The sequence below is a fragment of the Bombina bombina genome, chromosome 4, assembly GCF_027579735.1.
Source record: "Bombina bombina isolate aBomBom1 chromosome 4, aBomBom1.pri, whole genome shotgun sequence".
Lineage (NCBI taxonomy): Eukaryota > Metazoa > Chordata > Amphibia > Anura > Bombinatoridae > Bombina > Bombina bombina.
This window is the reverse complement of record NC_069502.1, coordinates 410095596-410115739: the sequence shown is the minus strand read 5'-3', so window position 1 is coordinate 410115739 and position 20144 is coordinate 410095596. Positions and strand designations below refer to the sequence as shown.

General features: G+C 36.8%; 1 protein-coding gene across 1 annotated transcript in view; it reads right to left on the bottom strand.

Annotated features, from left to right (window-relative positions):
* Nucleotides 1–20144, bottom strand: part of ATP13A3 (ATPase 13A3) — a gene marked incomplete in the record, with an annotated part of 582093 nt that overhangs the window by 353042 nt on the left and 208907 nt on the right. The window contains 4 exon segments of the mRNA XM_053710208.1: nucleotides 130–309; nucleotides 8900–9031; nucleotides 9490–9562; nucleotides 18098–18232. Of these exon segments, the coding sequence (XP_053566183.1) occupies nucleotides 130–309; nucleotides 8900–9031; nucleotides 9490–9562; nucleotides 18098–18232 (520 nt within the window).

The following is a 20144-nucleotide window of genomic DNA, read 5'->3' as shown; positions in this document are numbered from 1 at the left end:
AGGCTATCAAAAATTGATAAAGTTTAATTGTATTTGTCATTATTCAAGTAAACCAGGTGCCAACTTTTCTTATATAATACATTCGTAAAACATTACTTATTTTCTGTTTCTATGCCACAAATTCTTTACCTGTCCGGACAATTATGGCTTTGACCGGTTCACCAGCATAAAATCTAGTCTGGATGACATTGGTCCCACAAAACAAAGTGTGCCGTTTGTGAACTTCTGGACAGTAAATCTCACTCTCAGTTGTCTTGGAATCTCGTGATGGATCTGGCAAATTTGTCTTAGTAACTGGAACACTCTCACCTGATGTGAAAAAAAATGTGGATCCAATAAGTAAAAAAGACTGGACTAACTGCATGTTTGTACATTAAATCTCTTGATATAAACTAACTACACATTTAATAACCTCATTTTCTTTTCATATGTTATCTTAAGCATAACGGAGTATAATGTGCTGTGGCACCAGGCCAATGCCGCATTACTAATTTTATTACAAGACCAGAGACTCCTATTTTTTTTTTTTTTTTAATGCATTACTCTTTCTTTACTACTCAATGCAGCCTTTTAAAGAACAAGATATATAAGATAAATAACATACATATAATAAGAACATAACATAGACTTATTATAGTGAGAAAAAACAGCCAATCAGCACAGAGCATAGACTATAAACAGAGCACCTAATTAACATACTTCCTCTTTCTTTTTGCTGCTCACTCAGATAAGTAGTGCAGTCTAAATAATAATAAAAACGTTTGTCATTGTTATATTTATAGATATGTTTTATCTTTTGCATTGTTTCTATTGACTGTTTATTTTCGTTTTGTCACTATATCACTCAAATGTTTATATCTTTTCCGTTTTTTCCGTTTTTTCACATTGTATATATTTTTTATATCTGTCTAACTTCGATTACATTTTTCTGTTATCACCTTCTCTGGCGTTTTGTTCCGCTTTGCTGCTCTCCGTTCTTTACATGGTTTTTTCCCCCCTCCTGCATGGTCTTTTCTTATCAGTACGATCGCCATTTTGTGGGCCGTTCCCTTCCCGCCCACTACCGCTGACGTACTAACTCTGCCTTCTGTCAGCTGTACCTCAACTGCTAACCGAGTGGTAACTTTGTGTCTTTTTCCACTCGGTCCTGACATTTTTAACATTTAGTGTTTTCACAGCTTATGTTGCCATCTTCTGGCATCTTTACTTATTACAAGTATATTTATTACAAACTCTGTTGTTAATCGTTTAGTGAAGTGATTCAACCAAAACAAATTTACCTCAAAAAATTTTTATTTACCCTCTCAATAGTCTGTTTTATCAGACTCTTTCACTTATATATTTCAAGTTTATTACATAGTTTTTTCCTACAAGGGAGATTTTGTTACTAAACCAATTTTAATATTTAATTTTACCTCACATTGTTTTTTGATAAAACATTATAAACAATGTCTGAAACTAAATCTAAATCACCTCCTTTGACCTTACATACTGTACAATCTATGATTGATTCCTCTATGGATAATTTATTTAACAAAATTACCTCTTTGATGGGAGAGAAACAAAGAAAAATATCTTTAAAAAGAAAGAACCCATCTATTGCCTATAAAGCAAGCAAAAAACTTATTGAAAAGTCTCGTCAACTTTTAACTGAGACTAATATTCCTCACAGCAAAGGAAGAAAAACCGCTGTTAGTAGAACCCTGCACCCTGAGGGTAACCAAACAGGGGATACTCATGTATGCAAAAAATTAAAATTTAAGTCAAAAAATAATATTGAAAACCCATCTTCAGATTCTGAGGAATCAGATGGTGACGAATACACTGATATTAACTCAGACAATTTCAATGAATCGGATAATTCCGATGGCTCCCCAGCCGCTAAAAAACCTAAAAAGAAAACTAAAAAATCTTTTGAATACAGTGAGGACGAAGAGGACTTTTTAGATTGTTTAGGTAACCCTAGGTTTAAACCAGATGACTTACACCATCCCCGGTCCGCCGAGTGGTGTGTCCCCCTGGATTTAGCTAAATTCATTGACCACCAATTACGTAAACCCCTAAAAAAGCAAACCCGCAACAAAATGAAAGCCGAATGTCCTCATCCCCTGTTACCAAAGAATGCTTCCATCACACCTGAAGTTGACCCCAAAATTTTAAAATTTATTGGATCCCCAGGATATAAACTGAAAAAAGGAATAGATAGATCCTGGAAAATTTGCCAAGATAAACTTTTAGATTCAGTTGGTCCTCTCACTAAATTATTCGAATTGTCTGAACAAGGCGTAGCTGAAAATTGTCCTTTAGATCCCTATGTGGTCAGGGAATGGGTACAAAGACTCCTGTGTTTTATTGGGAACACGAATTGCGCAATGTCTGGAGAAAGAAGACGTAACATCTTGAGAAAAATTGATCCGAAAATTTCTGATTTTTCCTCAAGTAATATTGCTTCAGATAACAAGGGTCTTTTGTTTGGAGACTCTTACTTAAAAGACTTAAGCCAATACGTCAATACTTTCTCTAATTTAAACAAAGTGAAAACATCTGTCAAGAAAATTTTCTATCCTAACCAGGGTTTTTCCGACAGGGCCGGGAGAGGCAGAGGCCGCTTTCCCGGCCGCCAATCCTTCTTATCCAGGTCTCATTACTATCCCCAACAATCACAATTCCAACACCAGTTTCAATCTCAATTCCAAAGAGGTTATTCTGAACCATCTACTTCCTCCTTTTTTCCGACAAGAGGTCGCCCCTGGACCCAGAGAGGTTTCAGGACCAGAGCCAGAGCTAGACAAGCTCCAGGTAAGTTCTTCATCTCTTCCCTATGTCCTTTCTTTCCCAGAAAAAATTGGAGGCAGACTCGCCCTGTTTACTCAAAATTGGGCCTCAATTACTTCAGACCCTTGGGTTTTACAAACTGTGTCAGGTATTCTCATAGAATTTATATCTCCACCAATTCAAATCTGTCTTCCCCATCCAATTCAGTTTTCTCAAGAGGACTCTTTTGGTCAGGAGAGAAATTTCTTCTCTCTTCTCCAAAAAAGCAATTCTCCCAGTCTCCCATCCTCAAGATTATTACCTAAGCAATCTGTTTTTGGTAAAAAAGAAAAACAATCAATACAGACCTGTCATAAACCTAAAAACGTTAAATACCTTTGTAGTTTACCATCATTTCAAAATGGAAGGTATTCACTTATTAAGAGAATGTCTAAGAGGAAACGATTGGTTGGTTCGATTGGATCTCACAGACGCCTATCTAACCGTACCAATCGCCCAAGAACATTGGAAATTCTTGACTTTCCGTTGGGAAGACCAACTTTGGAATTTCACTTGCCTTCCCTTTGGTCTGTCCTCTGCTCCTTGGATTTTCACCAAGCTACTGAAACCAGTGGTTGCCTGGTTGAGACTCCGAGGAATTCGTCTAATAATTTATTTGGACGATATATTGATTATGGACCAAGATTTTCATTCCCTTCAGAATCATCTATTTACCACAATTTCTTTATTAGAATCCTTAGGTTTTATTGTGAACAAACAGAAATCAGTTCTCTTACCCTCAAAGTCTTTGATTTTCTTAGGCTTCAAAATCAATTCAATACTCTCTACTCTGAGTCTTCCTTCAGACAAGGTAAAGAATATCAAGAAAGAAATTACCAAAACTTTGTCCAAAGATTTAGTTCCCATCAGAACCATAGCCAGAATAGTAGGGTTACTATCATCCTCTATTCAGGCTATTTTTCCTGCCCCATTACATTACCGAGAACTTCAGAGATTAAAGATCCTTCATTTGAGGAAAGGTTTTTCTTATTCTCATTTGATTCCTTTGTCTCTAGAAGCCAAAGAAGAATTGTCTTGGTGGCTCTCTCATTTAGAAGCCTGGAATGGGAGAGCCATCTTTGGCAGAACTCCGGACTTCATTATAGAATCCGATGCCAGTCTTTCAGGCTGGGGTGCACGCTGCGGTCCTTCCATCACCGGTGGCAAATGGACATTGGAGGAGAAACGCTTTCATATCAATTGTTTGGAATTATTGGCTGGCTCGTTTGCAGTCAAAAGTTTTGCCAAATTTTCTTCTCCAGTTTCTATTCTCCTTCGCATGGACAATATTTCAGCAGTACGATATCTCAATCGTTTAGGAGGCACCAAATCAAGGAATTTGTCCAACATTACCAAGGAATTTATTCACCTTTGTTTAGACAGGAATATTTCTATCAAAGCGGAATATATTCCAGGTCAATCGAATACAGTTGCAGATTGGGGATCTCGTCATCTGACAGATTCGAGCGATTGGAAATTAGACAGGAAAATGTTTTTGTTCCTGCAATCTCTCAGAGGTCCCTTTTGTCTGGATCTCTTTGCATCCAGGACCAATTTCCAGATTTACCCATACTTCAGCTGGCGTCCAGATCCGGAAGCTGCGGCCATAGATGCTTTCCTGCAACCATGGCCCCCCAAGAAAGCTTATGCTTTCCCTCCTTTCTCAATGATTCCGAGGACAATTTCAACAGTCCGCAGGGATCTCCTATGCCTAACTATAGTGACTCCCCTTTGGCCAACCCAGTCTTGGTATCCCTCCCTCTTGGAGATGTCCATCAATCTTCCAATTCTTCTCCCTCCACTTCCTCACCTACTAGTCAATCCGGAGGGCGAATTTCACAGCCTAATTCTCCAAGGCTCTCTTTTTCTGATAGCCTGGACAATTTCAGGGGACCCTGGTCTCTCCGAGGCCTTTCGGAGAGAGCTAGATCCCTCATTCAAGACTCTTGGGCTCCAGGTACCCGCAGATGTTATTTTGCCGCATGGTCAAAATGGTCTAGCTGGTGCTTGCAAAGGGATTTGGATCCCATTTCTTCGGATTTAACCGAAATCATTAATTATCTGTCACACCTCTTTGACTCAGGCCTTGCTTACAGAACAATTAATGTCCATAGATCTGCTATCTCTGCCAGACATAATCTAGTCAATAATTCACCTGTCGGTAAACATCCTTTAGTTTGTAGAGTTCTTAAAGCCATTAGATTAAAACGTCCTCCTGTTCCCAAACACGAATTTTTCTGGGACGTAGACCTAATTTTCTCTCTTTTCAAATCCTGGCCAGATAATAGCTCATTGACTCTAAAACAACTTTCCGCTAAACTCGCTACCCTTCTATGCCTTATTTCTTTCAGAAGGGTATCTGATGTAAAAGCCTTAGATTGGAACTCTAAACGTTTCTCCCCTAAAGGAGTCACCTTTTTTCTTTCTCGCAGAACAAAAACCTTATCTACTTCCATCTTCTATCCTTATCTGTCTTCTGAACCCTCTTTGTGTGTGGTCGAATGCTTAAAGTCATATGAATCTAGAACTCTGATATTTAGGAAACCTATCCATAATCAACTGCTTATTTCTTTTGCTCCCCCCTATGCTCCTATCACTTCTACCTCTATCGCTAGGTGGGTTAAATGGGTCATGAAAGAGGCTGGTATCAACATTTCTTTTACAGCTCACTCTGTCAGAGGTTCCGCGGCTTCAAAAGCCTTTTTGAAGGCGGCTCCTCTTCAACAGATTTTAAATGCTGCAGACTGGTCTTCAGATTCCATTTTCAAACAATTTTATTTCAGACCCATTCAACATGCCTCGCTTAATTTATTCTCCTAATTACTTTAAACTTGCATAAAAATAGGAGTCTCTGGTCTTGTAATAAAATTCCGATTATCCTAGTATGTGAAGGTATAATCTAGATTTTATTAAAGACACAGAGACGAGTATTTTCCCTCCTCACATAGATAATGGTGTTTTTTTCCCACCCTAACAACAGTCATTATGTGTTATTAATTTTTATATATTTTTTAACAGTATCCATGTGAACCCAATCCTTTCTCATCTTCGAGATTCTTCCCATCAATTCAAAAGTCTCAACCTTCATCCACTGAACCCTGGACATCTTCGTTACCTTCTATCAAATTCAACATCCCATGGAATTTCGTCCATCAGTTCTACAAGAAGTTGGCGTTTATTACCCTCTGTTGTTTCGGACTTTTTGGTTTTCTCATGATGTTTAATATTTTATTCTTTTTGAGCATCAATTAGAAAGAGGAAGTATGTTAATTAGGTGCTCTGTTTATAGTCTATGCTCTGTGCTGATTGGCTGTTTTTTCTCACTATAATAAGTCTATGTTATGTTCTTATTATATGTATGTTATTTATCTTATATATCTTGTTCTTTAAAAGGCTGCATTGAGTAGTAAAGAAAGAGTAATGCATAAAAAAAAAAAAAAAAAATACTCGTCTCTGTGTCTTTAATAAAATCTAGATTATACCTTCACATACAAGGATAATCGGAATTTCCCACCAAATAAAAAAGTTTGGCACCTCTGCATTTAGACAAGATTTTTATATTTAAACAAAGTGTTTTGGAACAGACAATTTAACATTGTAATAAAGAAGAAAAGGTCCAGCACTATGATATATATATAATGATTTTTATATTTATTTAAATTCTGTCATTTTTGAAGCTGCAGTTTCTATTTTATGTTAATATAATTTGAGCCAGAAAAATGTGGTGTTTTCATTTGGGTTGAGCTTAAAGATGAAAAGCATAAAAGCCACCACTGATACCTTACTTGCCATAAAAGGATGTGTTCCTTTAGATGTAGAAGTTTTTTTGTTTTCTTTTTAAAACACAAAAGCAAGATGGGTGCCATGTACTAAGGCGTCAAAATTTTCGCACAGACCGTATCGAATTAACCCGCCGGCATTCGCACCAGGCGGATAGAACTTCGTTACATGAATGTACTAAAAACCAAGCCGTAAAATTTCGTGTCTAATCTGTGACGAAGAATATCGGATTATTGATAACTTTGAAGCTTCGCTCGGCGTGAAAGAACAAAGTTACAATTAAAATACAATTATATTTTACATAGAAAAAAAAACAAATTTACCTAACAGCCATCCTTCAGGCATCTCTCCATCCTCAAACTTCCGATATAACCCAGACTGACGCAAGATATAGGAATCATGACAGGATCCAGGGAAGTTAGAACGGACACTGATTATTTTCATGTTATGATCACACACCATCTGAACGTTGAGAGAATGGTACTGTTTTCGGTTCCTGAAAATTTCCTCACATTCTCGTGATGGTTTGACTGCAACATGTGTGCAATCGATGGCTCCAAGGACATTGGGCATTCCGGACATTCTATAAAAGTTAGACTTCACAGATTGCCAATCTTCAGGAGTCGATGGAAGGCACACGTACCTTGGAAAGACGACCATCAATGCATCAATGACTTTGGTTAGGTGCCTCGAAAAAGCAGACTGGCTGATGCCAATTATAACGCTAGACACAGCTTGGAATGAACCAGTGGCAAAAAAGTGTAAGGCTGCCAACAGTTTTAATAGTCCGGGTATGGCTTGTGAACGTGCAGTCATAGGCCCAGGTATTCTGCTATTTCATTATAAAGTTCCATAATAGCTTCTCTGTACAAACGGAATCTCTGGATAATCTCCCGATCAGAAATGCCTTCCAAACCCATACGTGGAAGGAAAACTCTAGGGACTCTGATTCTTCTACCTCTCCTTCTTTGCAATCCATTATTTTCAACAGGTGCCTGTATAGCCCTTCTTCCTCGTAATTGAATCAATCTGAATAGAAACATATGTAAAAGTGTCTCCATCTTCATTCAGTGATCCAAAAACCAATAATGAAACTATTGTAGTCTAATCCTTTCACTTAAGTACTTCAACCTGCCGTCAGGTTGATACCCCCTATAGTTTTCTATTGTATTCGCTATCTAAATGGTCGCGAAGCAAATCACGCGAAGTTAGAGTGAAAGTTGGAGCGGGTGGATTACTTGTAACATTCATAATTTCCGATTAAAGCGAATTTACGTGCGATCGAACATGTAGTAAGTGTAAAAAGGGTTAGGAACGATTAGTTGCGTTAAAATTACGAAAGCTGATGAAAAATAGTGGTTTTTCTATTTGATCGCAGATTGATAAATACGAGATGTAGATCGTGAGCGAATTTTGATGCGGAAATACAGACGAAGGGTCACTTCGATGCTTAGTACATGGCGCCCGATGTGTTTAATGTCCTTTTACTATCAACCTATTAAATTAATATGCTACATAAAATAAAAATGTTAAGGAATAACTTTTTCCAATTAGGACAATCAATGCTATTTTTATATTTATCATTTTTGTATATTGCATAATTTGTTCCTAATTATACATTAATAAAAATCGTAAGCATTGTAAGAAAAAATGAAGCTACATGAAACATTACATGGCATTTCAGATTTCCAGGGTAAAAATGAACAAATAAACTGCATTACCTTTAAAACTAAAAACAATGTTAAATATAATATATATATATATATATATATATGTTACAGATACATCAGTTAAATTACTGCTGTTAACAAAAGGAGTGACAAAATGCTATTTATGGCTTCAATCAGTTTTGGCATCTTCTACATAGAACACACTCTAGACTACTTTTAATTCTTAAAGGGACACTAAACCCAAATTTGTTATTTCATGGTTCAGATAGAGCAGGCAATTTTAAGCAACTTTCTAATTTACTCTTATTATCAAATTGTATTAGTTTTCATTGTATCTTTATTTGGAAAGCAGGAATGTAAGCTTTTTTTTTTACATTTAGCCAGCAAAAATGGGTCAGCTCCTAAGCTTACATTCCTGCTTTTCAAATAAAGATACAAAGAAAACGAAGAAAATGTGATAATAGGAGAAAATTAGAAAGTTGCTTAAAATTGCATGCTCTATCTGAATCATGAAAGAAAAATTTTGGGTTAAGTATCCCTTTAAATACTTTTGCATGTATTTGCATATAAATGTTGCCAAAATGAAAGATGTGGTTAGGATGCCAGTAACATCCAGGATTGTGCCTACAAATTACCTGTTAACATGCTTTCATTTACAATGCAGGTTCCACTGATCAGGACAGCATCACATGGCATGATTGTTCCATTAGGTGGTATCACCAGAACGTCCCCAGGAACAAGCTCAGTAGACAGTATCTCTTCAGCTTCTTTAGAAGATAAATACAAGACAGTAAAATAGTAATATCAAGTGCTAAATAAAGGTATGTAAATAAAAAGAAATTGGCCGGCAATAATTAAAAAAAAAAACCTGACTGCCAAACTAAGACAAATTATTGTGCCATTAATGCTAATTATTAACTGCCACTGCTGACTGACTCACCAGCTGTGTCTGCTCAGGACCGGCAGTTCTCTGCAGTTACCAAGTGGTACGTTTAACGAATTAGATCATGTAATGTTTACACTACAATGTCCCATATTTGTCTCAATATATTGACAAGGATACATTAACATTATGAACAGTATAATTATCTATTTTTTCATGACAATAAAGTTTAATCTATTTCTCAAAGGGATATGGTAAGATTTCCTATGCACAATATAATATAAACATATTTTTTTCGTATTTTTAAATTGAGTGCAATAGAAAAAAAGGGATGGGATTTACCTTCATTGGCTCTGCATACTGATACTCTGACAATACTGTGAGCAGCCACCATGTCGTGTAACATTATATATTGCTGGAAAGATAAAAAGATAACGCACACATCAATGTAGCTTAAGGGTACAGAAAAAGTAACATCAGATCTTAGAAAAACTGTACTTTTTTCCCTTCAATATCACTTTGAGATACATTTACTAAATGAGTTTAGCTACGTAACCTGTAGAAAGAAACAGAAGCGCCACATAGCCTAGCACTGTATATACCATGTGAGATGGTGCATAGAATGTTTATACTCACATTTGGTAGAGCACCCCTCTTGGTGCAGATAGAGCAGTCTGCTGGAATCAAACAGTCACACAGCAGACTGCTCTATCTGCACCAAGAAGGGTGCTCTACCAAATGTGAGTGTAAACATTCTATGCACCATCTCACATGGTATATACAGTGCTAGGCCATGTGGCGCTTCTGTTTCTTTCTACTCTCTACATATTGCTGATCCTGGATCTTAGCCTTTGATCCAATCACAGACAGCTGCCTGGACCTGGATTCACCACATACACCTGGGTTGCCCATTCAATACCCTGCTTTCTGATTTATGGGACTTGTATCATTCCTATTATATTAACCAATCTGACATTTGTATTCTGTCACACTGTTTGACCCTCATCTGATAGAGTGTAACATTATTGTTTATTTCATTATTGTATAGTTACATTTGATTCTCATAACCCATTCTCGTCTTTTGACCAAGGGTGCCCCCTATATTTTATCTCATTTGTATTAGCTACGCAACCTACTTGATAAAAATGAAGTGTCGGCTCATAAGGTTTAAACTCAAACTATCTGTTTCACTCATACTCCCAGCACTAAAATAGTAAATATGAAATGTAACAAACAAAAGTGATTCATCATTTATTTACTTACTATAGTTTACGCTAAAAGACACAAAAAGTACTGTATATGAGCTTTCTGGTGTGCTTCGTGATGTGTAAGCACAAAATGTACATATTTATCACATAATAGACTGAAAAAAGGAAAGAGAAAAAAAAACAATATTTTCTGCAGATAAGAATCTGCTGCGCTTTGTGAAAATGTGAACTCCAGGCAGCTGAATATTTCCTAAAAAAGACAAAGCCTTACACATCTAGTGATTATGAAATTACTATATACCAGTTTGCTACAAATATGATATAACCAACACGTGGCATCTATTTATTTATGTTTTGTGACACCCAACAATGATATGGAAAAAAATACTAGGAACTGAGAAGCACACGGGTAATATTACAGTAAAGGGCTGAAATCTGGAACCCATGTGGCCTTAATTGGCAGAAGTGTACTTTCTGTTGGCATTGGAAAGCACCAGGGACAGAGTTGCCTTCTGTGTTTTTATAAACACTATAATGGGGACATTTTGACTGTAAACACTTTTGCTTTTAAGCATTTACCTGTCAAATCTTTAAAGAACCACATTTCATGTATGTCCCTATAAAAAATATATACCACAAGATACCATAAGCAGTTTACCATGTCTTTAGCTTTGCTCATTAAGTATAACACCCTAAGCTGCTAGTGCCTGTAAGCCCTTTAGAAACACTTATTCTACATTCAGTCAGCCTTGATAATACACAATGCACACCATGTTGTTAATGTCTCATCTTATATGCCAAAGTATATGATAAAAACTCACATTAGGGTTATATGGTACATAGCCTACAAAAATATAGTAACAGAACTATTAAGCAAAAGCCAAAGTGTATAGCAATAGTGCAAATTAGGGTTATAGCGGCAGGGATAGAAACAGATCATTAAAGTTTAATAGTTATGGGTTTAAAGCTACTAGTCCAGAAGGAAAATGTTACTAGTCTCCTCCATGTTAGAAATAGGAAAAAGTCAAATTTTTTAAAAGTCTGCTGCAATATTTTTACTTGTCCAGGACTAGAGGAAATTTTAATCCTGGTAATAGGGTATAGCTCCTATAGAAATAACATAATTTATGTAAGAACTTACCTGATAAATTCATTTCTTTCATATTAGCAAGAGTCCATGAGCTAGTGACGTATGGGATATACATTCCTACCAGGAGGGGCAAAGTTTCCCAAACCTCAAAATGCCTATAAATACACCCCTCACCACACCCACAATTCAGTTTAACGAATAGCCAAGAAGTGGGGTGAGAAGAAAGGTGCGAAAGCATCAAAATAAGGAATTGGAATAATTGTGCTTTATACAAAAAAATCATAACCACCACAAAAAGGGTGGGTCTCATGGACTCTTACTAATATGAAAGAAATGAATTTATCAGGTAAGTTCTTACATAAATTATGTTTTCTTTCATGTAATTAGCAAGAGTCCATGAGCTAGTGACGTATGGGATAGTAGATACCCAAGATGTGGAACTTCCACGCAAGAGTCACTAGAGAGGGAGGGATCAAATAAAGATAGCCAATTCCGCTGAAAAAATAATCCACAACCCAAATCAAAAGTTTTAATCTAAATAATGAAAAAAACTGAAATCATAAGCAGAAGAATCAAACTGAAACAGCTGCCTGAAGTACTTTTCTACCAAAAACTGCTTCAGAAGAAGAGAAAACATCAAAATGGTAGAATTTAGTAAAAGTATGCAAAGAAGACCAAGTTGCTGCTTTGCAAATCTGATCAACAGAAGCTTCATTCCTAAAAGCCCAGGAAGTAGAAACTGACCTAGTAGAATGAGCCATAATCCTTTGAGGCGGGGACTTACCCGACTCCACATAAGCATGATGAATCAAAGACTTTAACCAAGATGCCAAAGAAATGGCAGAAGCTTTCTGACCTTTCCTGGAACCAGAAAAGATAACAAATAGACTAGAAGTCTTTCTAAAATCTTTAGTAGCTTCAACATAATATTTCAAAGCTCTTACTACATCCAAAGAATGTAAAGATATCTCCTTTGAATTCTTAGGATTAGGGCACAATGAAGGGACAACAATTTCTCTACTAATGTTGTTAGAATTCACAACCTTAGGTAAAAATTGAAATGAAGTCCGCAACACTGCCTTATCCTGATGAAAAATCAGAAAAGGAGATTCACAAGAAAGAGCAGAAAACTCAGAAACTCTTCTAGCAGAAGAGATAGCCAAAAGGAACAAAACTTTCCAAGAAAGTAATTTAATATCCAGAGAATGCATAGGTTCAAACGGAGGAGCCTGTAAAGCCCTCAGAACCAAATTAAGACTCCAAGGAGGAGAGATTGACTTAATGACAGGCTTGATACGAACCAAAGCCTGTACAAAACAATGAATATCAGGAAGATTAGCAATCTTTCTGTGAAAAAGAACAGAAAGAGCAGAGATTTGTCCTTTCAAAGAACTTGTAGATAAACCTTTATCCAAACCATCCTGAAGAAACTGTAAAATTCTAGAAATTCTAAAAGAATACCAAGAGAATTTATGTGAAGAACACCAAGAAATGTAAGTATTCCAGACTCGATAATAAATCTTCCGAGACACAGATTTACGAGCCTGTAACATAGTATTAATTACTGAGTCAGAGAAACCTCTATGACTAAGAATCAAGCGTTCAATTTCCATACCTTCAAATTTAATGATTTGAGATCCTGATGGAAAAAAGGGCCTTGAGATAGAAGGTCTGGTCTTAACGGAAGTGTCCAAGGTTGGCAACTGGCCATCCGAATGAGATCCGCATACCAAAACCTGTGAGGCCAAGCTGGAGCCACCAGCAGTACAAACAAACGTTCCATTAGAATTTTGGAGATCACTCTTGGAAGAAGAACTAGAGGCGGAAAGATATAGGCAGGATGATAATTCCAAGGAAGCGACAACACGTCCACTGCTTCCGCCTGAGGATCCATGGATCTGGACAGATACCTGGGAAGTTTTTTGTTTAGATGAGAGGCCATCAGATCTATTTCTGGAAGACCCCAGATTTGAACAATCTGAAGAAATACCTCTGGGTGAAGAGACCATTCGCCCGGATGTAACGTCTGGTGACTGAGATAATCCGCTTCCCAATTGTCTACACCTGGGATGTGAACCGCAGAAATTAGACAGGAGCTGGATTCCGCCCATACAAGTATCCGAGATACTTCTTTCATAGCTTGAGGTCTGTGAGTCCCACCTTGATGATTGACATACGCCACGGTTGTGACATTGTCCGTCTGAAAACAAATAAACGATTCCCTCTTCAGAAGAGGCCAGAACTGGAGAGCTCTGAAAATCGCACAGAGTTCCAAAATGTTGATTGGTAATCTCGCCTCCTGAGATTCCCAAACCCCCTGCGCTGTCAGAGAACCCCAAACAGCTCCCCAACCTGAAAGACTCGCATCTGTTGAGATCACAGTCCAGGTTGGACGAACAAAAGAGGCCCCTTGAATTAAACGATGGTGATTCAACCACCAAGTCAGAGAAGATCGAACATTGGGATTTAAGGATATAATTTGTGATATCCTTGTATAATCCCTGCACCACTGGTTCAGCATACAAAGCTGAGGAGGTCTCATGTGAAAACGAGCAAAGGGCGAGCAAAGGGGATCGCGTCCGATGCAGCAGTCATGAGACATAAAATTTCCATGCAAAAAGCTACAGAAGGGAATGACTGAGACTGAAGGTTTCAACAAGCTGAAACCAACTTCAGATGTCTCTTTTCTGTTAGAGACAAAGTCATGGACACTGAATCTATTTGAAAGCCCAAAAAGGTTACCTTTGTCTGCGGAATCAAAGAACTCTTTGGTAAATTGATCCTCCAACCATGTCTTTGAAGAAACAACGCACGTTGATTCGTATGAGATTCTGCAGAATGTAAAGACTGAGCAAGTACCAAGATATCGTCCAAATAAGGAAATACCGCAATACCCTGTTCTCTGATGACAGAGAGAAGGGCACCGAGAACCTTTGAAAAGATCCTTGGAGCTGTTGCTAGGCCAAACGGAAGGGCAACAAACTGGTAATGCTTGTCTAGAAAAGAGAATCTCAGAAACTGATAGTGATCTGGATGAATCGGAATATGAAAAAATGCATCCTGTAAGTCTATTGTGGACATATAATGCCCTTGCTGAACAAAGGCAGAATAGTCCTTATAGTCACCATTTTGAATGTTGGTATTCTTACATAACGATTCAATATTTTTAGATCCAGAACCGGTCTGAAGGAATTCTCCTTCTTTGGTACAATGAATAGATTTGAGTAAAACCCCAGACCCCATTCCAGAACTTATCTTGAAACCTATTCTGTATCCTTGAGAAACAATGTTCTGAATCCAAAGACTGTGAACCGAATTGATTCAAATATCTTTGAAAAATCGTAACCTGCCCCCTACCAGCTGTGCTGGAATGAGGGCCGCACCTTCATGCGGATTTGGGAGCTGGTTTTGACTTTCTAAAAGGCTTGGATTTATTCCAGACTGGAGAAGGCTTCCAAACGGAAACCGTTCCTTTAGGGGAAGGGTCAGGCTTCTGTTCCTTGTTCTGTCGAAAGGAACGAAAATGAATATCCCTGAATTTACCTTTAGATTTTTTGTCCTGCGGCAAAAAGGATCCTTTCCCCCCAGTAACAGTTGAAATAATAGAATCCAACTGTGAACCAAATAATGTATTACCTTGGAAAGAAAGAGAAAGCAAAGTTGACTTAGAAGTCATATCTGCATTCCAAGATTTAAGCCATAAAGCTCTTCTAGCTAAAATAGCTAAAGACATCAAAAATGGCATCACAAATAAAGTTATTAGCATGTTGAAGAAGTTAAACAATGCTATAAACATTGTGGTCTGACACTTGTTGTGCTAAAGCCTCCAACCAGAAAGTTGAAGCTGCAGTAACATCAGCCAAAGAAATAGCAGGTCTAAGAAGATTACCTGAACATAAATAAGCTCTCCTTAGAAAGGATTCAATCTTCCTGTCTAAAGGATCCTTAAAGGAAGTACTATCCGCCGCAGGAATAGTAGTACGTTTAGCAAGAGTAGAAATAGCCCCATCAACTTTAGGTATTTTATCCCAAAATTCTAATCTATTAGATGGTACAGGGTACAATTTCTTAAACCTTTGAGAAGGAGTAAATGAAGTACCCAGACTATTCCATTCCCTAGAAATTACTTCTGAAATAGCATCAGGAACTGGAAAAACTTCAGGAATAACTACATGAGGTTTAAAAACCATATTTAAACGCTTAGTAGATTTAGAATCAAGAGGACTAGACTCTTCCATATCTAATGCAATTAGCACTTCTTTAAGTAAAGAATGAATAAACTCCATCTTAAATAAATATGAAGATTTATCAGTGTCAATATCTGAGGTAGAATCTTCTGAACCAGATAGATCCTCATCAGAAACAGATAAGTCAGAATGATGACGGTCACTTAAAAATTCATCTGAAATATGAGAAGTTTTAAAAGACCTTTTACACTTACTGGAAGGAGGAATAACAGACAGAGCCTTCCTAATAGATTTAGAAACAAATTCTTTTACATTAACAGGGACATCCTGAACATTAGATGTTGAAGGAACAACAACAGGTAATGGATTATTACTAATGGAAATACAATCTGCATTAGAAAGGTTATCATGACAGTTATCACAAACAACAGCTGGAGGAACAGATACCAAAAAGTTTACAACAGATGTACTTAACTTTGGTAGAACCAGCATCAGGCAGCGTCTTTCCAGAAGTAGATTCTGATCCAGGGTCATGTTGAGACATCTTGCAATATGTAATAGAAAAAACAACATATAAAGCAAAATTATCAAATTCCTTAAATGACAGTTTCAGGAATGGGAAAAAATGCCAAATAAACAAGCCTCTAGCAACCAGAAGCAATGAAAAATGAAACTGAAATAATGTGAAAAAAAGGTGGAGACAAGAATGACGCCCACATTTTTTGGCGCCAAGAATGACGCCCACATTATTGGCGCCAAGTACAATGCCCATATTTTTTGGCGTCAAGTATGACGCCACTTCCTGTGATGTCAAAAAAAACGACACCCACAATTTTGGCGCAAAAAAACGTCTGAACGTCAAAAAAATTACGCAACCATGCAAAAACTTCCGGCGTCAATTAGGGCGCCGGAAATGAATTTTTTGCGCCAAAAAAGTCCGCGGCAACAATGACGCAATAAATTGAAGCATTTTCAGCCCCCACGAACCTAACAGCCCACAGGGAAAAAAGGTCAATTGAAAAAAATTCTTTAAAGGTAAGAAAATAATATTTCATATGCATTATCCCAATAATGAAACCGACTGTCTGAAAATAAGGAATACTGATTATCCTGAATCAAGGCAAATATAAGTTTAAAGACATATATTTAGAACTTTACATATAAAGTGCCCAACCATAGCTTAGAGTGTCATAATAAAATAAGACTTACTTACCCTAAGACACTCATCTACATATAGTAAACAGCCAAACCAGTACTGAAACGAGAATCAGTAGAGGTAATGGTATATAAGAGTATATCGTCGATCTGAAAAGGGAGGTAAGAGATGAATCTCTACGACCGATAACAGAGAACCTATGAAATAGATCCCGTAGAAGGAGACCATTGAATTCAAATAGGCAATACTCTCTTCACATCCCTCTGACATTCACTGCACTCTGAGAGGAAAACCGGGCTCCAGCCTGCTGCGAAGTGCATATCAACGTAGAATCTAGCACAAACTTACTTCACCACCTCCATGGGAGGCAAAGTTTGTAAAACTGAATTGTGGGTGTGGTGAGGGGTGTATTTATATGCATTTTGAGGTTTGGGAAACTTTGCCCCTCCTGGTAGGAATGTATATCCCATACGTCACTAGCTCATGGACTCTTGCTAATTACATGAAAGAAATACTGATAGCACTAACCTAAGCATGACGCACTATTTAAAAAAAATGGTTAAATACACTAATGGAACACATACCTTTAAAGAACACTGAACATGGAACAATTCGAAGTTACAATATTGGTTTTGGCATGAAACATGGTTTAGTTGAAACAGTACAAACTTATAATCCATCTATTCTATTGTTACTTTAAAAACTACCATTGTGTATGGCTATTCAACACCAACACAAGTACCTATCTGAGCTCCTTAATGTCTTTGCAGAGCTGAACTGCACAGTCTACTCCAACACCCTTCCCCAACCTGGGTGGTCTATGTCTACCAAGTGACCTTCCACGCCAAACATTTAGGCTTAGTGATGACATATTTGCCACTCAATATAAATGTAGAAAATTACTAACCAAACCCAATCAGGATGCACTTCGCCCAACAACCTGCCCAGAAGACAGGAACAAAAATAATGGTAATTATAAACGTTATGGGTTTGTGAGCATTATATGCATTAGCAAGAAGATGTAGCTAAAGTCATTGGTTTAACTGGTTGTTATATTAAAGAAATGAAATAATACTGTGACAGACGTATTAAATGTTAGAATTTCTATCTCTAAAAGGGATTTACGGTACTTCCTACCTAAGCTAGAGAGCTGTTCTGCAGTGCTGCTTCACTTTATTGGCAGTTAATATTGTTACTCTTAGAGTTTGAAACAGACACTGGAAGCAAAAAGATGCAGCATTGTGAAGCTCATTTTTATATGTTTACCCAGAATCCCATCGTGTAATTTTAAGCATCAACTGTCATTTACCTTTTTAATAGTGTACAGTGAACTGACAATGGATATTATAGACATGAACACAATAGCGGATGCATAGTAGTAATATTCATCTGTACTCCACAAAATAACACTGAACAGCTGAAAAATGTAAAAAGGATTGAGGACCTAGAAATAAAAGAAAAAAGTAGAAATTCATTATTATTGATTATACTGAGATATTTGCAAAACAAATACAGCACATAAATCACTACAGTAAAATTAGATATGAACATGTACAAAAACTTTATAGGTCATCTACAGTAGGCATTTGTGTAGGTGTCCATTTTTAACAGTTAACATAAAAAAAGATGTATGCATAGACTGTGTTAGATGGTAATCCCTCTGTAATACAGAATCAGAATGTGAGAAAGAGCCCTGGTATGTCTAAAAGAGAGAAATGACTGTGTATTTATTTAGTATATAAAAGAAAGGACCTCTATTGTGATAAACAAGCAGAGTGTTACAGAAAGTGGCTTTTATGACATAAGTGAGCAGCGTGCGGGAGGAGATCCCATGAGATAAGTGGTCAACGTGTTATAAAGGAACTCCTGCGTGGTAAACAGAAAGAGGAGACAACTCACGACAGATCTCAACAGAGTTAACAGCCAATCATATATCCTCCTTAGAGAACCTCCCTTACAACAAAAAATTAACTGTTAATCTCTCTGATTCTGCTTTAAACCAAGCACATATGAATGTGCTAAAGAAAGGAATTCATTTTTGCCAGAGTAGTTATATTGATGGTTTTGATGTTATAAAAAGATCTGAAATTATTTGCAAGGAAGTTGGTCCTTAAAAAAGTAACAAGTGGTAAATGTAGAAAAATAAATCTAATCTAGAGAAGATGGTGAGGCTCTTAAAACTTTGGAGAGCTCTTTCAGGGAACAGAATGGTAACAATGTAAAGCAGATTTTCCCTACAACCAACTCAAAGAATATTGTTATATTGTTATAATGTTTCAAATGTTCTTGTATTTATTTAGAATGTAACATATGATCTATCAAAAATTCTGCTTTGTGGCATTGTTGATAATCTTACTGAAGCAAAAAAGTGAGCACTCTCTAATTTGTTCAGTTTTAAACAACTGGTCATTAAGGAACAAGGGGCAATGTGGTGATCATGAATCAAGAATACTATGTAACTGAGGCTAAGCACCAGTTAATTGTCAAAAAACAGTACAAAGAATAAGTTGTGAGTTTTTTTCCGTACTCATAATTTTGTTTATGCTAAATTAGGCTTGTTAAATCAAACTTAATTACTAGACAGGGATTATTCAGTGTTTAACTGGCTTTCTAAATTACATAAAAATCCACAAAAACTCCAGGTTGCCCAATTATTTCAGGGATTGGGACCAAATAAAAATACCAGTGGCTATGTAAGATTTGTTTTCTGAAGTCATATTTTGATTCTGAGATCCTTAGTACAGGATTCAACAGATGGAGAATGTAAGGAGTTGTAGTATCATCTAAAACTTAATTTGTTTTCTTTAGATGTAGACTCATTATACTCCTCAATACCCCATGATGTGGGGTTGAGAGCTATAAAATCATATTTACAAAAGAAGGGTTCATGCCTATGAAAAGCATACTGATTTTGTTCTTAGATGGATCCATTTCTTTCTTAGTAATATATTTTTTTTTTGTTTGATGGTAAATTATTTAGATGTATTGAATAGCTTAAAGGTTAATATCTACAAAGGCTTTTCAAAAAAGTACTGTTTCTAATCGCCTTTTATTAGAGATTAGTCTTCACCCTGAGGCTTTATAAAGAACTATACCTGTGGGACTGTTCAGAGTTAAAGAGCCTTATTAAGCAAGAAAGAGAAATATCTGAAAAAGTACATGGGTATTCTATCCAGAGTGCGAAAAGCACACCGAAACGGCAAATTATAGTGAAACTCCCTTTTGTGTGATGTGAAAAGGAAAAAGAAATCAGACGAAACAATAAGGGATTTTCTAGATGCAACTGCTGCTGGAAGAAAATGTGTGTTATTTTGACTAAAGACTTATTAATGAATGACTCTTATGTTGAGGAGGAC